This window comes from Macrobrachium nipponense, chromosome 19 (genome assembly GCF_015104395.2).
Source record: "Macrobrachium nipponense isolate FS-2020 chromosome 19, ASM1510439v2, whole genome shotgun sequence".
In the NCBI taxonomy this organism is placed as follows: Eukaryota; Metazoa; Arthropoda; class Malacostraca; order Decapoda; family Palaemonidae; genus Macrobrachium; species Macrobrachium nipponense.
In genome coordinates, this window is record NC_061088.1 from 38,278,151 (window position 1) to 38,299,055 (window position 20,905).

Consider the following 20,905-nt stretch of genomic DNA (forward strand, 5'->3'; position numbering starts at 1 on the left):
TCTGTGTTTGCCTCTCATTACCTTAGAGACGTGAAGACAACTTTTGATAATTGTCAAACGTTAGGCCCGTATGTATCCTCAGGTACAGTACTGGGCAAAGGAGTTTCCACCCCATAACCTAATAACATGCTAGGTTTTTATATTAATTAGGTTATAGTGTTTTTTATGGTTGTCTGAGAAGGTTAAGACCAGCTCAGTCTGTTGGTTAGTGTTTATTATATGTGTGTGTGGTTCAGGTGACTAACTTTCCTAGCATGAATGCCCGTGGTAAATGAGGGCTAGGGTTCTCTGTCAACAAATTGGTCACGTCCAGTTGTCAGGCCCTTATTGTTAGCTTTCTCAACAAACAGGTCACGTCCTAGTTGAGAGCTACTAAGGTTTAGCAGGCTAAGAGGCAGGACCTACGAAGTCAGCTACCTTAGCAGGTAAGGAACATAATACATAGTTCTAAAAATTTAGTTAATTTTTGAATTATGACGATGTTGCTGTCTATGACCCACCTCCAAATGTGTCAATCAGCTATATATATACCTGCCAGGTAAGTGTCATGCATAAAATGGTATTGTTATGATACAATAAAGTTTTATGCATACTTACCTGGCAGGTATATATAATTAAATTCCCACCCTCCTCCCCTCAGGAGACAGGGTTCAGAGAAAATCTGAGGAAAACGGGAATAGTTCCAAGTACCAGCGCCACGGGAGCGGGGTGGCCATCACCTGAACTACCAGTGTACTAGCGGTTGCCGCGAGTTTTGAAATTCTGCCAGTGCGTCAAGAGGATAAGCTATATATATACCTGCCAGGTAAGTAATGCATAAAACTTTATTGTATCATAACAATACCATTTTTCAAAATCCTAGGCGGAGGTAATGGAAACAGGTGTTCATACTACCGGCGACAGAGAAAAATCTGAATAGAAAATGGGAATGGTTCCTGATATCCGCCTCCCAGCGGCGGGAATGGGTACTAACCACCTGGCCGCCCGCTGCGTGTGCCGGGAGTTTTGAAATTCTATCGGACTTTGGAGAATACAGCTATATATATACCTGTCAGGTAAGTTTCATGAACAAAATATAATATATATATGTATATATATAAATATATAAATAATATATATATCATATATATATATATATATTATATATATATATAGTATAATAAATATATATAATATATATATATATATATATAATATATATATACTATATAATATTATATATATATTTATATATTATATATATATATAGATATATATATATATATATATATATATATATATATAATATATATCTAGTAATGTATATATATATATATATATATATATATAATATATAGATATAATATATATATATATATTATTATATATAATTATTTGTAATATTTATATATATATATATATTATATTATTGTTATATGTATATAATAACTATATATATATATATAATCTAAATATTATATAGGATATATATATATATTATATCTTATATTTATATATGTATAATATATATATATATATATATATATATTTATTATATTATATTTTATATATATACATTTATATATATATATATATAGTGTATCTATTTATATGTATAGTTTATTTATTATATATTTATCTATTTATATATATTTAATATTATATATTATTTATTTATATATAATATTTATTTTATTATATATATTTTATATATAATGTATATTTATATATATATATATATATATATACAATACATACATACATTACATACATACATACATACATACATACATACATACATCCATACATACCTACATGATACATACATACCTACATTACTACATCATACATCATACATACCTCGAGATACGAAAGGCTCAACTTAACGAAAAATCCAAGTTACGAAAGCCAATGCGAAAAATTTTACTGCTCTACATACGAAAAGTTTTCAAGATACGAAAGGTTTCTGAAAGTCCGAGATTCGCCCGATAACAATTTTGAAACTCGCGCCACACGCCGCCATCTTAGTGCTAGTAGACTCGCCACCATCCTCCTGCTCTCCATTGGTTCCTGATGCTAGCCAAGCCATGATATCCTTCTCTCTGATTGGACAGCATCCCTCCCATCATGCATCTTCTATACGTACGCGCTGGCGTCCCTTAGCTCAGCCCCTCCGCACCCGAAACTTTACCGTACGCAATCGGCATTCGTTCGCTCCAACGATTTCGTTTAGTAACGTAAATTCGTTAGTGATTTCGTTGCAGTACATATTATCGTGTTGTGCGAAGACTGTATTATTACGTATTTGTGTAACTTTACGTAAAATAACGTAGTCATGGGTCCCAAGAAAGTTGAAATTCACGGAAAGAAGCGCATGCTGTCTCTGGAGACAAAGATGGAGATCATAAAGAAGTACAAAGCTGGTATGCGATCGAGTGTGATCGCAAAGGAATACGGCCGTAATCCGTCGACAATAGGCACCATCCTTAAACAGAAGGATGCCATTAAAGCAACTACACCATCGAAGGGCATCACTATTTTGTCCAGCAAGAGGAGCCATGTGCACGACGAGATGGAATGGCTGCTCCTCATCTGGATAAAAGACAAAGAAATCGCTGGCGATACAGTAACGGAGACAGCAATCGCTCACAAGGCCAGTGCTATTTTTTGGCGATTTGATTGCGCAGGTGGAAGACGAGGGAGGGGAAGGGACTTCAACGCCAACCCCAGAGTTCAAGGCTTCGCATGGCTGGTTCGAGAAATTTCGTAAACGGACTGGCATCCATTCGGTGGTGCGTCATGGGGAGGCTGCCAGCTCGGACACGAAAGCAGCCGAAGCATTTAAGAAGACTTTCGACGAGATGATGACCAACAAGGAAGGCTACAGTTCTCAGCAAGTCTTCAATTGTGATGAGACTGGCCTTTTTTGGACAAAAATGCCTCGTCGGACGTACATCACGGAGGAAGAGAAGCTACCCGGGCATAAGCCTATGAAAGACAGGCTTACGCTCGCACTTTGTTCAAACGCTAGTGGGGATTGCAAGGTGAAGCCCCTACTGGTGTATCATTCTGAGACTCCTCGAGCCTTCAAAGCCCACAAGGTGCTGAAGGAGAAGCTTCCAGTGATGTGGAGGGCTAATACAAAAGCCTGGGTAATGAGGCTTTTGTTCACGGAGTGGGTAAATCTGTGTTTCGGCCCGACTGTGAAGAGTTTTTTGGAAGAGAAGCGCCTCCCCCTGAAATGTCTGCTGGTGTTGGACAATGCCCCTCCCCACCCTCCTGGCTTCGAGGAAGATATCCTAGCGGAGTATTCCTTCGTTAAGATTCTTTTTCTTCCGCCCAACACCACCCCTCTCCTCCAGCCCATGGACCAACAAGTGATAGCGAACTTTAAGAAGCTGTACACGAAACATCTTTTCAAGAGATGTTTCGACATCACCGATACCACAAACCTCACCTTGCGTCAATTTTGGAAGGAGCATTTCGACATCGTCATTTGCATCCGACTCATTGACCTAGCTTGGCAGGAGGTTTCGAGGCGAACCTTGAATTCCTCGTGGAGGAAACTCTGGCCTGATGTCGTATCCGCCAGAGACTTTGAGGGATTCGACATGGGCGAAGCTGGTACTGCAGTCAGAAACAGTTGATGATCCCGAAACTGTTTTGGAACTAGATCTTGATGAGATCGTTGCACTCGGCAAGTCCATGGGGCTGGTCGTCGACGAGGACGACATCAACGACCTTCTCGAGGAGCACCAAGAGGAGCTTACGATGGATGACCTGAAGGAGTTGGAGGCCATGCAACTTAACGTCGTTCAAGAGGAGTTCTCTAGCAGCGGCGAGGAAGAGGAGCAGCAGCCTATGACAACGGCAGAAATTAAGGATATTCTAGGCGCTTTTCATAAAGTGCAATTGTTTATCGAAAAAAGACACCCCGAAAAGGCTCACACAGGTCGCATGCTTGCGCAGTTCGATGACGTTTGCTTGAGTCGTTTCAGGAACATTGTGAAAAGTAGGCAGAAGCAATCTTCCTTGGATCGTTATTTTTTAAAGAGGGCTTCAGCATTAGCAGGAGTAAGCAAAAAGGAAGAACCAAGTGATAAAAAACAAAGTTGAAAGCAAAAAGGAAGAACCAAGTGATGAAAAACAGAAGTTGAAAGCAGTGATGAAGTTGAAATTCTGTTAAAAAAAAAAAAAAAAAAAGCCTACGTAAAAGTAAAAAAAAGTTAATAAAAAAAAAGAAAAAGAAAAAAAAAAATGTTTACGTAATTTCTAGATTTTTGTAAGTTAAGTGTTACAGTTTTGTTAAGGTGTTTCGTAAATTTTAGTTTTATGGTTTTCCTTAAATTTTTTGTGTGTTTTCATAAAGTTAAGTGTACGTACGTACGTTATCTGCCGTTTGTCCTCCTCCTCCTCTGCCGCCACTATCGGAGATAGCCTCACTCGAAAGGTAAGCTTCCACATTTTACGTTACAGTAATAATATTTCTTGTACACTAATATACACTTTATTTACAGGTTTTCGATTTTTATTCTTAATTTAGGTATTGAATGGTCCAAATTGTTGTAGTATTTCATTGTTTATAGGTCAATTTAGCTTTATTATGAAATTTAATGGGGTGTTTTTGGAGGGCTTGGAACGGATTAGCCATTTTACATGTAAAATGTGTTCCAAGATATGAAAAACTCATTATACGAAGGCCGCCTCGGAACGAATTAATTTCGTATCTTGAGGTACCACTGTATACATATGTGTGTATATATGTATATATATATATTATCTATATATATATATAGTATATATATATCATATATCAGTATATATATATATATATATATATATATATATATATACATATACATATATATCTATATACATTATATACATATAATATACATATATATCTATATATATACATCTATATACATAGTATAAACATATATATATTATACTATACATATATATATACATATATATATACATATATGTAGATAATATATACATAATCATGACATGTATATATATTTTTAGATATACATATAATATATACATCTAGATATAATAAAATAGGGAGTACACATATGTAAATAAATTATCTATATATATAGGATATATAGGACTTATTATATCTATTTACATATTATACATATTTATACATATACATTAATAATATAGACATATATTACGAATATTAATAAATATACATATAATAAATATATCTAAGTTATATAGATATATATTATTATATATACTATATATATATTATATATACACATATATATATATATATATATATATATATATGTAATATATATATATCTATATATCTTTATATATATATGTATGTATCATTATAATATATATGTATATGTATATATATTTATTATATATCTATATATATATAGTATATGTATAATATTAATGTATATAATGTATATATATGTATATATATGTATTTATATATATATGTTATATATGTATATATATATGTAATATGTATCTAATATATGTATATATGTATATATATGTCTATATATGTATTATATGTTATGTAATATAATAGGTATATATGTATATAGTATTTATATATGTACTAGAGTTGTAATATATGTATATATTATATGTATATATAGATGTACTTATATATATATGTATATATACTATATATGATAATATATATATATATATAGATATATGTATATATATGATATATATAAATATCATATAATGTTATATATATATATATATGTATATATATATATATATATATATATGGCTATATATATATATATATATGTATATATATATCTATATATAATATCATATATATATATATATATATATATAAATATTATATATATATATATATATCATATATATATATAATAATAGTAGAACATATAGATATATATATATCCCCATATACGATATATCATATATATATATACATATATATACACTATATACATAGATATATATATATATATATATATCTAAAATGTATATATATATAGATATATATACATATATATTAGACATATACATATATATATATATCATATAATATTACATATATACACATATATATAAACATATATATATTATATATATATACATATATTATACTATATATATATACATATATATACTAGATATCATATATATATACATATATATACATATACATATAATATAATATATATTATATATATATGATTTATATATATATATATATATAATATACATACATATATATTATTTATCTATAATATATATATATATAATATATAATATTTATCATATAAATATATACAATATACATTATATATACTCATCTATATACACTATATATAATATATAATATATTATATCACATATATATACATAGATATACTATATACATATATATATATATATATATATATATTATATATATATATATATATATAAGACCTATATATATATATATATATAAAATAATATATAATATATATATATACATATATATATATATACATCTATATATATATACATATATATATATATAGTATACTATACACATATATATATATATATACACATATACAATATATACATATATACATATATAAGATCATATACATATATCATATACACATATATATATCACATATATACATATATATAATATATATTATATATATATATATATATATATATATATATATATATATATATATATATATAAAGGTTCCTGATTAAGAACGTATGTATATAGTCAAAATTTTTAACTGTCAAAGATCATACCTAACCAATATTCTGATTTTGGATCTCCAAAGCCCATTTTATAATCTCTCCAGTTCTTGTTGAAATCAACTTGGTGCAGAAGGGGTTTGCGAGACAGCACTATTGTCCACCCATCTACTCCATCTAGGTCACACCAGACTTGCACACCCTCACCTGTATGGCCACACCTAATGATAAATTAAAAAGTCAGCAGGAACGCTGTGAAAAGTGCACATTTTATCTTAAATCCATATCCTGAATTATTTTCTAAACCTTTTACTTCATTAACTGAATTATTCTCTTTGGTTTCTTACTTGTAAGGATATATTGTGAAGACTCCACTAACAGTTTGCCCCTGTTGAGCGATTTCACTACAATCCTTTGGCCTGAAAAATATAAAGTTTAGTACCTAAACAGCCTGTAATAACAAAAGATTTTATGTACACTTTTAGTGATATACCTAAGCCATTTTAATATAGTACGAAATTCTGTAGGAAAACCTTAAAAAAATATCTTAAAACATACAATATAAATACAATTTAAACAGGGAATAGTACCCCTATTTTAACCCTGAATACTCATGCACCTACCTCACAAACTAACAAAAATACACGATGTACAAATGAAGTTCACCCTCTATCCAACACACCTGAGGTACACAGACCACTCAAGTGTGCATCCCACCCAGCTTTCAATTCTTCTGAGAACAGAAGCATTTTTGGAGGTGGGGAGTTCATGGTAACTCCCACAAAGAAGTTCCTACTATCTACCCATCAAGCAAGGTCCTCTTTTACCCCACTGCTTTAGGGAACAAGCCAAGAGGGAGTGTTACTCGAGGCCATCCAATGGTGCTTCAGCTGCTAATGAAGTGAATGAAGGTGGAGTCACCTATGCAAACCTAGCTTCTTCAGAGATGACAAGCAACCGAAAAATACTTGCTTAAAACAGCTGGATATTCCTTAAACGACAGACTACACTGAAATTTTCCTGAGCTTGTCAACATGAAAGACAAGTGTCATGTCTGTAAGTATGCTCAGATACTATGCCTTCTGCTTGGACATAAGCTCAGATTTGTTGGTTGATCTAGATCATAAAATCCAAAGAGGGTCGCTCTTCTGGAGCAACCATGACTGAGGATGACACATCTAACCAACAGTTCAGGTACAGCAGCAAGCAGATAACCAGTTAATGAAGCCTTGCTGACACTAAAGGTAAACACTAGCATGAGCACCCTGGAGTCTGGATCTATTGCAATCTAAAGCAATAAACTTTGAACTGCAAACAGCCTCAATGCAGACAAAGCAGAGGTCCCTCTTGGAGGACTGATGAATAGGCACCCAGAAGTGCATCTCCTTCAGATCCACTAACAGCCAAAAGTTTCCTCCCTGATGGAATCAAACATGGAGCATGAAGTTTCCAAATTTAACTACTCGTAAGTCAGTAAGAAACTCAATCGACAGAGATTACTGCTCAGACTTCAGCCATCAGTCACCTATTCAAGCAGGAGCAGCAAACTGTAAAAGCATAAACAGTGGTCATCTACAACTTTCAAGATATTCTTCTTTGAACATCCCTTCACCTATGCTGACAGGGACAGAGCTTCAGAGCTCCTAGAGGGTAAGCCAGTAGTAATATGTATTGGAAAGAGTGATGGGGGTGGGGAGTACTGTTATAGTTTGGTAAATATGAAGTTTTCTTCTGCAATTATTAAACTTTCATCAAGAGACCCTAACAATATCAACTGAATCAAATATTTTTTAAAGTTTTCTTATCAAGGATTCAATGTAAACTAGTTAAAAAATATTCACAGGGAGTACGTATATTCAAACTAGTAAAAAGAATTATTAACTAAAAAATCAGTATACAAGTTATAAATGGCCAGTCAGAATATACAATAAATAAGTCGTACCACATTACAAATATCAAATAATTCTTTTTGTCTCTACATTCACGTATTTTAAATTTTTGGGTTGATCCTCTCCTTTCAATTTCTTTACCAATTCTTATCGCTCTTAGAATATAAACTAATAAATCACATTTCTTCTGCCCAGGTAACATCAATTCGTTCTGCCCAGCCATCCACCTATGGGGAGGAGGGAGGACTTCGATTAATAATTGTTTGGTAAGAATGCAATGAAACTATTTTATAATGAAAATTCCATTTTTATTGCAGTGTCTTACCAAACAATTATACAGCTGATTACCCATTGCAAGGGCTGTGGATTCAAGTTTTAATTCAAAAATAACATATGATTCTTGAAAACAAAATACCCAAAAGCACTGTTAGTGCCTGTTGTACCTTACCTTGTAAGAGAGCTACTACAGGAGAATACTGCCTCTGGTCGGTGCTCATCTTACGAAGTAGAAGGCTTGGAGTATGACCAATGGGTGCCTCTACAATGAGTGGAATATCCTCGTAGTCATGGTGTTCACCGCTGACTCAACGAAGATACAACAAAATATTGCCCTTGCACTGGGCTAAGACCAGAAATAACCAACATGAAAAACAATTGTCACCTACACCGAAATAAAAACCTTTACCCACCAAAACTAACACTAAAATGACTGGTGAGTACTCCAGGTACATTGTACCCCCAGACTTCCCTTTAACTCTTCAACCTTGATACAAGGGGAAACATAGGCTAACAGAGGGAGCAACCCCCTATGTCATTTCTCCCAACTTACAATCTTCGAACACTGTCTCAATTTCTTTCAAATAATGCGTAGCGAACACAGATTTAGACCTCCAAAAGGTACTTTGGAGGATAGCGCATAGCGACAAGTTGTGTCGAAAAGTGAGGGAAGTCGCTACCGCTTGAACTTTGTGCGCTTTCACTCTCAGTAAAGGAAACACTGCGTCATTAGCTTGAGAATGTGCTTTGACAATTAATTCACTCTGGAAAAAAGAAATAGTGTTTTTTGAGAGAGGGCGAGAGGGATTTTTAACAGAGCACCACAAACGATTCGATTGAATTCTTAATTTTCTCCGTTCTGCAGAGGTAATATCTTAATGCCCGCACGGGACATAAGAGCCGTTCTTCTTCTTCCTGGCCTTTCAAGTCTGTCAGGTTCTTGAGAACGAAGTTACATGGCCAAAGATTAGAAGGATTTTCGTTTTTCGCGAGAAAATTGAGCACCACGGAGCAAATTGTGTCGCCTTGAGAAAATCCCACCTTATCGCGTGTAGCTCGCTAACTCGTCTAGCTGATGCCAATGCAACTAAAAATAAAGTCTTCTTGGTGAGATTCCTCATAGAGAAAGTAGCAGTTCAAAGGGAGGACCCAAAAGCCGTTTAAGAACTATATCGAGATTTGTTAGTCTCGAACGATTTAATTAAATTGGAAAGATCACTATTCGTGGATAGGTCTAGTCCTCTGTGTTTAAAAACTGAAGACAGCATCACTCTGTATCCCCTAATAGTTGAAGGCGCTAAACGCTTAACGTCCCTTAAGAATAGAAGGAAATCAGATATTTTGTTCACAGATGTTTCAGAAGAAGAGAATTTAGTTTGTCTACACCATTTTCGAAACACTCCCCATTTAGACTGGTATAGTCTGTTAGAAGAATCTCTTCTGCAGTTCGCGATAGCAGCTCATCTCGAAAAACCTTTGGCTCTGACGAGACTCCTGACAGTATGTATCCTGTCAGTACCAGACCGGATAATCCTTGGTGGAATCTTCCGAAGTGCGGTTGTCTGAGTAGACATCTCTAACGGAAGAAGTCTGGGGAAATCTACGAGCAAGTCGAGGAGATCTGGGAACCATTCTTTCCTTGGCCAGAATGGAGCGACTAGTATCAGAGAAACTTTTTTGTGTTATTAGGCTGAACGGGGGAAAGGCGTACGCTTCCAGGCCCAACCAGTCTAGTAACATTGCGTCGAATGACTGGAGAGCAAAACAGCAGAAGGCGGTTGTTCCTCAAGTTGCAAATAGGTCTATCATCGGTTTTCCCCAATGTTTCCATAGGTCTAGGCAGACCTTCGCTTCGAGAGTCCATTCCAATGGCAGTACTTGATGACGGCGACTTAGTTTGTCCGCCAACCCATTCATTTCCCTAGAACAAATTGAGGGATCAGCGCAACTTGAAATTTTTCTTCCCACAGAAGCAGATCTTTTGCAAGGTTGTAGAGGGTGAAGGAGCGCGTTCCCCATTGTTTACTGATGTAGGAAAGTGCTGTGGAGTTATCTCCATGAACTGCTACCACCTGTCCCGTCACGAGATGAGAGAACGCCTGAAGTCCCAGGTACACTGCTAAAAGCTCCCTCACGTTGATATGAAGAGAGCGTTGCTCCGAGTCAGAATTAGCAGAGATTTCTCCTCACTTATAAGAAGACCTAACGAGTGAGTTAATGAAAGAGTCCTATTGAGATTCTTCATACACTGACTTTCCAAAGAGGAGTGGAGAAGCCAGTCGTCTAGGTAGAGTGACACACTGATGCCCAGGAGTCAGCACTCGCGTAAATACTTGCGGTGCTGTCGAGAGGCCGAAGCAGAGAGATCGAAACTGGTAGGTCTTACCCATGAACATAAACCGAAGGTATTTCCTGAAGTCCTGGTGAATTAGGATGTGGAAGTATGCATCATTCATATCGAGGGATACCATCCAGTCCCCTTGGCGAAAGGATTCCAACACCGAATGAGTCTTTTCCATATTGAATTTGGTCTTCTGAACGAACAAATTCAGTGCGCTTACATCCACTACGGGCCTCCAGCCCCCTAATGACTTGGGGACCACGAACACTGTTGTAAAACCCCGGGGATGGTCTGTCGCTTATCTCGTCTATGACAGCCTTCTGCACGAGTCTCTATTTCTCGAGTTAAGGCTACAAACTTCTCAGAGCCTGGAGAGTAGGCGGGTGATGCAATGGGAACATTGGATAGAGGCGGAGTGTCTTTGAAAGGAATGGAGTAACCGAACCGGAGAACTTGGGTCACCCAGGGCTCTGCCCCTCTGCAACTCCATTCCTCCCAGAAGAGGCTCAGTCTGCCCCTTACCGGAGCATGAAGGATTGAAGGATCACTTGAACGATTTCGTGTCGGGTTTGGTTGAGGACTAGGTCGGATGTTGTAAATTCGATTGAGGCCTGACGAACGGTCTAGACCTGCCCCCTCGAAAGGGTTTCTTCTGCAAGTTTCCAGTGCGGAAAGTGTCTTGGCCACTGTTTCTTCGGGGAACAGACTATTCTTGTTGAGAGGAGAAAACAAAAGGGTGGACTTCTGAGGTGAAGCGACTCCTCTCGAAACAAAAGAACACCAGAGCTGCCTTTTCTTGAGAGTCCCGAATGCAGAGAGAGGCCAGCTCATCGCAACCATCCCGAACTGATTTGTCAGCACATGACAAAACCCCAAGCCAGTCTGATGCCAGGTCCTCCTGGAGAGCAGGGCAGTCCTCTATTTTTGTAGCGAGAGCTCCGATCATCCGGTATTAGGTCAGTGTGTCGAAAGACAGTGTCGAAGGACAAAGTATTGAATGGACAAAGTATCGAACAGACAATGTGTCGAACAGACAATGTGTCGAACTGACAATGTGTCGAAATGACAAAGTCGAAGATAGAGAGAGAGAATAAAGTACCAAATTGTCTAATGACTGAAATTAGTTATCAATTGTAGAGAGAGAAAGAATAAAGTACCAAATTGTCCAACGACTGAAATTACTTGTTATCAACCTTTAGCTATATAACATTGTTTACACTGATATATCATTTACATATATACAGTATGCATTCTGTTAGAGCTTCATTCACCAGTTAACTTCCTTCGAGATTCAAACGTTTCAATTCAAATTTCCATTCTAACAAACCCTCCATAATGGAAATAATCAAAACTCAAATGGGTGGAAAGAAACTGCTACAGAAGGCTATGCATACGTGATCGATAAAGTGATTAATGAACGAATTCATAGGAAATGTGAAAAAAAGACATTGTTGTAACGGCAGAGCAATAACGCACGGTGAAACAATTTGCAAAGCTACAGAGCATTCACATCAGCAAGACAGTGCGCATATTGATACTATAAAAGTTATAGATAAAATTAAAATTAATGCTCAACATTCTGAAGAAATTCCATCGTCTATAATAAATCAGTGCACAAACGATGTTTAAGTTTCTATTTTTGGAAAGCTTCCAAGAAAGGAATCTCTAGCTCGGACAATAAGGAGAGTTCGCAATTCAACTTTTAGCGGTGAAAACTTGACTGTAACAACGAGGGGGGAGCCATTCTTATTATTAGATGAAAATGGTGTAAAAATATATTCAACAACCCAGAATGTCAACACACTGAGGTCCAATAGAAGATGGTTCTGTGATGGAACCTTCAAGTCGGCTCCTAATGGAAAAAAACTATATACCATTAATGGTCTTTTTGATCAAAATATGACTTTACCGTTAGTATACTGCATTACCGATAACAAAGATGAGACTACTTATTCCATTATTTTTGAGTTTTTGCACAAAAAGCAATTAAATCCTGCTTCCATTACTGCTGATTTTGAACGCTCGGCCATCAACCAAATGAGGATAATTTTCCCGGAAGCCACAATTTATGGATGCTTTTTTCACTTCGGGCAGTGTCTGTGGAGGAAATTCCAAGCCCTTGGGTTGCAGACATGGTATAACGAGCGCAATAATGCTTTTATTATAAAGCAAATACAGGCCCTCGCATTTGTTCCTCCCTGTGATGTTTGTGCTCTGTTCAATAAGTTAATGGAGTCTTTTGATGAAGAAACCGATGAAATATTAGGAGAATTTTTGCAATATTTTGAAGCTACATGGCTGGGAATCGTTCAGAGGGGAAGGAGAAGCCATTGTATGAAATTGACTTATGGTCAGTTCACGAAAGAGTGGCAAACGATTTGCCTAGGACCAATGATTCCGTTGAAGGTTGGCATAATGCATTTCATAGAAGAGTGAAGATTGCCACCCTACAGAGGACAAGCTTTTACGAAAACTACGTATGGAGCAGGCCAGTACTGAAATGATTCTAGAGCAAACTCGACAACAGAGATGTAAGAAAAAAATATAAAAAATATGCTATCCTTAAGACTAAAAAGTATTTTTGATACATATGACGTCAATCTTGGATTAGAATATCTCAAGAGACATCGCTCACAATCTTTAAACAAGTATTGATGCAAGTTTTTTTTAATACATATTTAATATATTTGTATTTTCATATTTTATATTTTTTCATAAATAAAATTCTTAATGTTTTTAAGCTGATATTGATGAATAATTGTAATTCTTTACAGATAAGTTTTTTTTAAACGTCAATGCATTTGTATTTTCATACTTTTATACTTTCACATAAATAAAAATTATAATGCTTTTAGGCTAATATTGAAGAATGATTGTAGTTCTTTGATAAAAAAGTTTTTTAATACATCACTACATTTTATTTTCATATCTTATATTTCCTTATAAATAAAATTGAGAATACTTTTTGTTTTTTTGTTTGAATGACATCGAATGTAATTTTGATAACTAATTTGACAATTGGATACTTTATTCTGTCTCGTTCTCTCTAGAATCAATATGTAAAGGATATATCAATGTAAACATTGTTATATAGTTAAAGGTTAATTTGATAACTAATTTCAGTCTCTCTCTCTCTCTCTCTGGCTTTATCATTTGACACTGGCAGTTCGACACTTTCAGTTCGACACTTTCAGTTCGACACTTTCAGTTCGACACTTTCAGTTCGACACTTTCAGTTCGACACTTTCAGTTCGACACTTTCAGTTCGACACACTGTCCATTCGAGACACTGTCCGCACACGGATCGTCCAGTCCAGGAAGCTCACAATCTCTAAAATCTTGAAGATATTCTTTACCAAATGGTCCAACTCGGGTGATGTAAAGAATATTTTAGCTGCTGCAAACACGGACCTCCTATTTGCATCTACCAGGTCAGAGAAGTCCCCTTGGAAGGAGGCTTCTCCGGTTACGTAGAACCTATACCTCTTCTTAAGTTTCGATGGAGGATAGGCGAAAGTTGCTTTCCCGAGCTCTCTCTTGAACTTCAACCAGCCTTCTATATCACGAAGCGATCGTTTAGCAGCCTTGGAAAGTACGAGTTTCGGGAGAAGAGGATCGAAATTCTTCCTTCTCATCAGGATGTTGGAAGCAGGCGACCTGGGAGCGGCTGCTACGAAGTAATCCGGGTACATGTCCAGAACGTAGCGTAAAAGCTTCGAATAGCACGAGAGAGGGAGAGTCCACTTCCAAGTCCTCCTCATCATCCGAAGAGATAGGCGACAGAGGTTCTTGATTCGACTCATTGTTCTTCGGACATTGTTTGCTTTCTTTCATCCAGTTCATCAGCTCTTGTAATTGGCGACGTAAAGGAACTAAATTTTCGTCTTCTTGAGTTGAAGTCGTAGCAACTGGGGTTGTGGACTTCGACACAATTGACAACGGAGATCTCGCGCCAGTCGAATTATCTGTCGCATGCGAAGTCGAAGGTAAACTTTCGAGTTTGATGAGTCGTTGATGAGTCTAAGATCTCGACAGACTCAGAATCGGTCGTTCCACAATCGAGTTGAAGGCGGCTGTCGCTGTTGTGAGAATCTGAGGCGAAGTCCATGTAGCTACGCTACACGACAGGCGAGGGTTATCTACTTCTGTTCCTCTTCACAGGGGGCGGAGAGAACACCTCTTCAGTCGAACATCTCTTCAAAGGACATGAGGCTGAAGAATCACGCCATTTACAATATCTAATCGGTGACGAATCACTCTACTCTGTCGATAACTGATTACAGAACGACAAACATTTCCAATGGTGTTTAGTCGATCCTGCTGTCGCACCACAGGATTGACGGATGAAGCAACTGTCTGTGGGCAAACCCCGACAGTCTCCCTTGGACCTCCGGTATGTCTTCTCCCTGAGGCGGGGAGCGTGACAGGGACCTTCGTCTAGGAGAACTATTGGGGCAAACAGCCATCCCCTCAGATAGCACTACACTGACACTTTTCACTTCACTAAAAGTCTTTTCTATGAAAGACTTTACTGACAAACCAAACTGCATAACCGTATTAGCTAATACATCAAATTTCTTTTCAAATTTAGACTTGAGGCTAGCAATAGTGTCAGGAGAAACTCCATGGGAAGTTGGCAAGGGAGTTACAGGAGCAGGAGTAGGAGGACTCAAGATCGGAGTCATAATAAGAGGAGGAGAAGGAGAAGGAATAGGAGCAGGTGCTTCGATAGAAGAAGCAGAAGCAGCTAAACTAGTCTTACTTTCAGCTCTGAGAGCCACCTTCCTCTTCCTATCCTTAATTACCTTCCCTGAGTGAGAAACAAAAACTTTCCACTGTTGTTCACTCCAATTCTTGCATTCATCACAAGTAGACTCTCTAGAGCACTCACAACCCCTACACTTAATGCACTTAGTATGCGAATCATAAATTAACTAACCTAGTTCTGCACCCTCCGGCGTAAAACCGAACTACTGAAGGACTAGAGTCCGACATGATGGTAAGACCACAAAATTGCAGAAAGGAAATTCAGCTAACTAGCTTCAATCCCACAAACACTGAGATGAATACTTCACCGATATTGGAGATATACACTTCCCATCAAATGAAGACAAAGTCTTCACCGACCAACGATGATCACCAGAAGCCAGCAGAGAACGAATTTATGTTACCTGGGCAGTTGTACCTGTAGCTCCCTCGAGTGGAGGGAGATGACGTCACCTACATCAGTGATGGCTGCGCCACCGTGGAAGTTTTGAATCTATTGTCTGCCATTCATAGGGAACCTATAGCTATATAATTGTTCGGTAAGACACTGCAATAAAACCACAGTACATATTCCTCAACCTGCCCGTAGGAAGAAGAAAGAAACAAAAAGAGAAAGACCAGCCAACTAATTCTCTCTTCCAAACAATCATCATAGGCAAGATATAAGCTGCCCCCTTGTGATGGTAAATGCTTCATGGCAAAGAAAGTTAAAGGAAAGGAGAACGCATTTTCGAGAAGTTCGGCAGCAAGGAGGCGTTAGCGCAATGTGTTGGAGGTGCCTGTTATCATGATGGTTCTAGAATCGGTAGGAGTGTTGTGGATCTCGTCGTTACGTGAGAAACGCCGCGATTTCTGATGCAATACCTCGTCTAGATTCATCTAAGAAGTTCTAGAAATCCCTGGAGTCGGTGACGTTCGCCGTAGGCTCCGCCCCCAGAATGCCGTATAAATACGACGAACGAACTTTGGAGAGCAGTGATCGTAAGAGGAAGAGATCGTAAAAGAGAGAGATCACCAGTTAGTAAGAGCCACAGATCAGATTATTAGCGAGAGATCAGCAGCAGCAGAGATCTTCCGTGAGATACGAGAAAAAGGAACCGACGAAGTATCAATCATCAAAAGAGTTGTTCAAGAGTTGGTTGATATTGGTCTAGTCGTCTTCCGGTGTGGACGGCCGAGTTGTCTCTATGTTGAGCAGACTTCGGAGAAGAAAAGGGGAGAGTTCCTGCCTTACAAGTAAACTATTTTCTGCAATTCGGAGTCAAGAGGGCGTCCTCAATCGCCGATCTACTCTTATGAAGCCACCTCTTCGAAGTGCCAAACTGTTTAGCAAGTATTCTTATTACCTCACTGTTTCCCCCAGTTCATGCAGTGTAAGATTCTATCTGTTTATGTAAATAGGAGATACCATTCTGCATTTACCTTTGTTAGTAAGCTTGTAAATAAACCTTTGTTGTGTTAGTGTTTCTTTCTATATTCATATCCCCAGTTTCAACTGTTGGTGTTGAATATTATTTTTTTTATTATTTCATATCGAACCTGAAGCGGACCTCCCTCAGAGGCCGTAACATTGTGTCGACCCTTCCCAGGATATTTCGACACCGTAACATTGTCTCTGAGATCACAGTCCGTAACATTTGTGGCAACCTTGCCTAGGCTATCAACACTTTAACAGTTAGAAACAGGGAGAATATAGAAAGAATCAGGATGAGTGAGATAGTGAAAGAGTTTAGAAAGAGAAAAAGTACGTATGCATGAGCAGGAAGAAAGAGAAAAGGTACGTATGCATAAGCAGGAAGAGAGAGAGAAAGAACGTATGCATGAGTTGGAAATTGCTCGGTTAAGGGAAAGTACTCATAACAGTCGGTCAGGCGAGAACGGAAAAGAAGCTGATACGTTAGGTATTAGTGCAGTGTTGAAATTAGTACCAAAGTTCGATGAGGAAGATGTTAAGACATATTTAATGTGTTTTGAGAAGTTAATGGAACGAGTAGGTTCTCCCAAAGAAACGTGGACTTTATATTTGCAGTCAGTTTTGAGTGGTAGGGCGCTTACTGTGTATAGTTGCATGTCTAAGGAGGAATGTGATAATTACGATATCGCGAAAGAAACCGTTCTTAGTGCGTATAGGCTAGTACCGGAGGCGTACCATAAGAAATTTAAGAGTTTGAGAAAGGATGAAAATATTACGTATGTAGAATATGGTAAGAAGTTAGAAAGGCTGTTTTTTGATTGGTTAACTTCTGCTAAGGTTGAGGATTTTGATAGTTTGAAGAACTTAGTGTTGTTAGAAAACTTCAAAGATAACGTATCCCCTGAGATTAGACTTTATATAGAGGACAGGCGAGAAGTATCTTTTGCAGGAGAAACTAGGCTAGCTGACGAATATAGTCTAACTCATAATTTGAGTGTTAGTAAGAAACGAAATGATACTTCGTCTGGTAGAGTACAAAGCAGTAAAGGTTTTCAGTCCTAGTAATAGCAATGCGAGTAAAAAGTGGGACTATTCCTGTTATACATGCGTAAAACCTGGTCATACGTCTAAGGTTTGTAAGAGTAGAATGGCATCTAGTGGCTCAGAATTAACTTGTTTCCGATGTAATGGGAAAGGGCATTTAGCGAGAAATTGTGCAGCAGAAAGGAAGGACGGAAAGAAACCAGTATCGCTAGTTAACCTTTCCTCAAGTATGGGATGATGTGATGAGAGAAACTAGGAAGGTGGTGGTGAATTTCTGTCGGAAGGCGTAGTTTCCTCTCTTGGAGGAGTAGATTCGAGAGAAGTGGTCTTGCTTCGAGACACAGGGGCCGCTGTATCACTGATAAGGAGTGAGTGTGTGCCGAACAGGGCAGAAATCAATATGGAAGAGAAAGTCATGTTAGGTGGATTTCCTAACACTTGTGTTCTTTGTCCCTTTGTTGAAGTTGAATTTAGAAAGTCAGTAGTGTCAGGAGAAGAAAACAAAAAAATTGCAGTTGTGGACAGTTTGCACGTTGAAGGCGTTGACATTATTGTCGGTAATGACTTAGCTTTATACAAGAATGTGAATCCTGTTGTGAGGAATATTCCAGTGCCTGAAATGGTAGTAACTAGGTCGGGTTTAGATACACACAGACTACGATCATAATTTGTTCGTGGATTCGAACGAGTGAGAGTTCGTGGATTCGAACGTGAGTGAGTTCGTGATTCAAACGAGTGTGATAGAGGTAGCGAGGTTGATCTTGGCATGAGTGCGAATGAGAAACCTAACTCTATCGTGGACAGTAGTAGCCAAGGGGAAGGCGTAGCTGTTGAGAGTAACGTAGTATATGTACCAGTATCTAGTACTAGTTATGGTGATGAATTAGGCTCTAACGTTTTGGATAAGGATGAGCTAGTCAAGTTGCAGAGAGAGGATGAGACACTAACACGAATTTTTGAATGTGAACTGGATGATGATCTCGATTTGTGTAAGGAAACTTTTTGTTTAAAGGACGAAGTTTTGTGTCGTTATGTTCGACCGAAGTCAGGTAGTAAAGGGGAAGTCACAGAACAATTAGTAGTTCCTAGGAAGCTTCGTGAACTAGTTTTGAAGTTAGCACATGATGAGCAAGGACATTTGGGAGTAAATAAAACTTTCAAGTGTATTAGTAGGGCGTACTTTTGGCCTAAAATGAAAATTGATGTAAAGAGTTATGTTTTAAGCTGTCTTGAATATCAAATTGCCGGGAAACCGATTCAAGTAATTCCTAGAGTTCAGTTGTGTAATATTTCTTCAGTAGGCGAATCTTTTGATAATGTATTTATGAATATGTTCATAACTTTGCCTAGAAGTAAGGGTAGAGATGATTGCATAACTAATCTTGATTATTATAAAAACAATCTAAGAGATGTTTGGCAGCCAGCGGAGGAGAACGGAAGCGCTTGGCACTTAGCGAAAGAAAACGTGAAAGGAAGTCAAGGGGAACTTAAAGGGAAACATAATCTAAGAGCAAACAAAAGAAGTTTGTGTGTAAGAGATAAAGCTTTAGTACTAGTCTCGAGAGAAAGTCCTTTTTTACCTTATAAGTTCGAAGGTCCTTCTTCAGTGTTAGAGGAGAGGGGAAATATATATCATAGAATTAATGTGGGTAAGAGTAGAGCAAAATCAGTAAATGTAAATTTGCTTCAGAATTATAAACAACGCCCCGTGCCGTGGCCTCCGCCCGTGTAACAGTGTTACCGAGTGAGATTAGTTTTGAGAAAAACACAAGAGGTGTTTTAGCATTTTTATGTTTTAATCAGAGTTCAGAAAACGGAAATAGTAAGAGAGAAGGATAATGTTATAGCAGTAGCCTCTAGAGATTTTTCTCAGAATGAGTAGCCTAATAACCGTTTTCTGTTATCGCACGAGTGAGTGTGTGAGTGGGGAAGTGTGTGTGTTTGACTGGATTAAAGCTTTATGCAGAATTGTTTCCCCGCTGTTTAATTTCTGCTTCTCTTTAGAAAAAAAAATAAAATCAATTGATTTCCTTTTTTTTCTCTTTTGGGGGGGCGTGTGATGGTATTTGTTTCATAGCAAAGAAAGTTAAGGAAAGGAGAACGCATTTTCGAGAAGTTCGGCAGCAAGGAGGCATTAGCGCAATGTGTTGGAGGTGCCTGTTATCATGATGGTTCTACAATCGGCAGGAGTGTTGTGGATCTCGTCGTTACGTGAGAAACGCCGCGATTTCTGATGCAATACCTCGTCTAGATTCATCTAAGAAGTTCTAGAAATCCCTGGAGTCGGTGATGTTCGCCGTAGACTCCGCCCCCAGAATGCCGTATAAATACGACGAACGAACTTTGGAGAGCAGTGATCGTAAGAGGAAGAGATCGTAAAAGATAGAGATCACCAGTTAGTAAGAGCCAACAGATCAGATTATTAGTGAGAGATCAGCAGCAGCAGAGATCTTCCGTGAGATA

General features: G+C 37.3%; 1 protein-coding gene across 1 annotated transcript in view; it reads right to left on the reverse strand.

Moving 5' to 3' along the window:
• The window catches only part of LOC135211457 (angiopoietin-related protein 7-like), a 142,177-nt gene that overhangs the window by 27,755 nt on the left and 93,517 nt on the right, over positions 1–20,905 (reverse strand). The window contains exons 4-5 of the mRNA XM_064244769.1: positions 7,059–7,130; positions 6,766–6,932 (exon numbers count right to left, since the gene is read on the reverse strand). Of these exons, the coding sequence (XP_064100839.1) occupies positions 6,766–6,932; positions 7,059–7,130 (239 nt within the window). The remainder of the gene's footprint in view (positions 1–6,765; positions 6,933–7,058; positions 7,131–20,905) is intronic.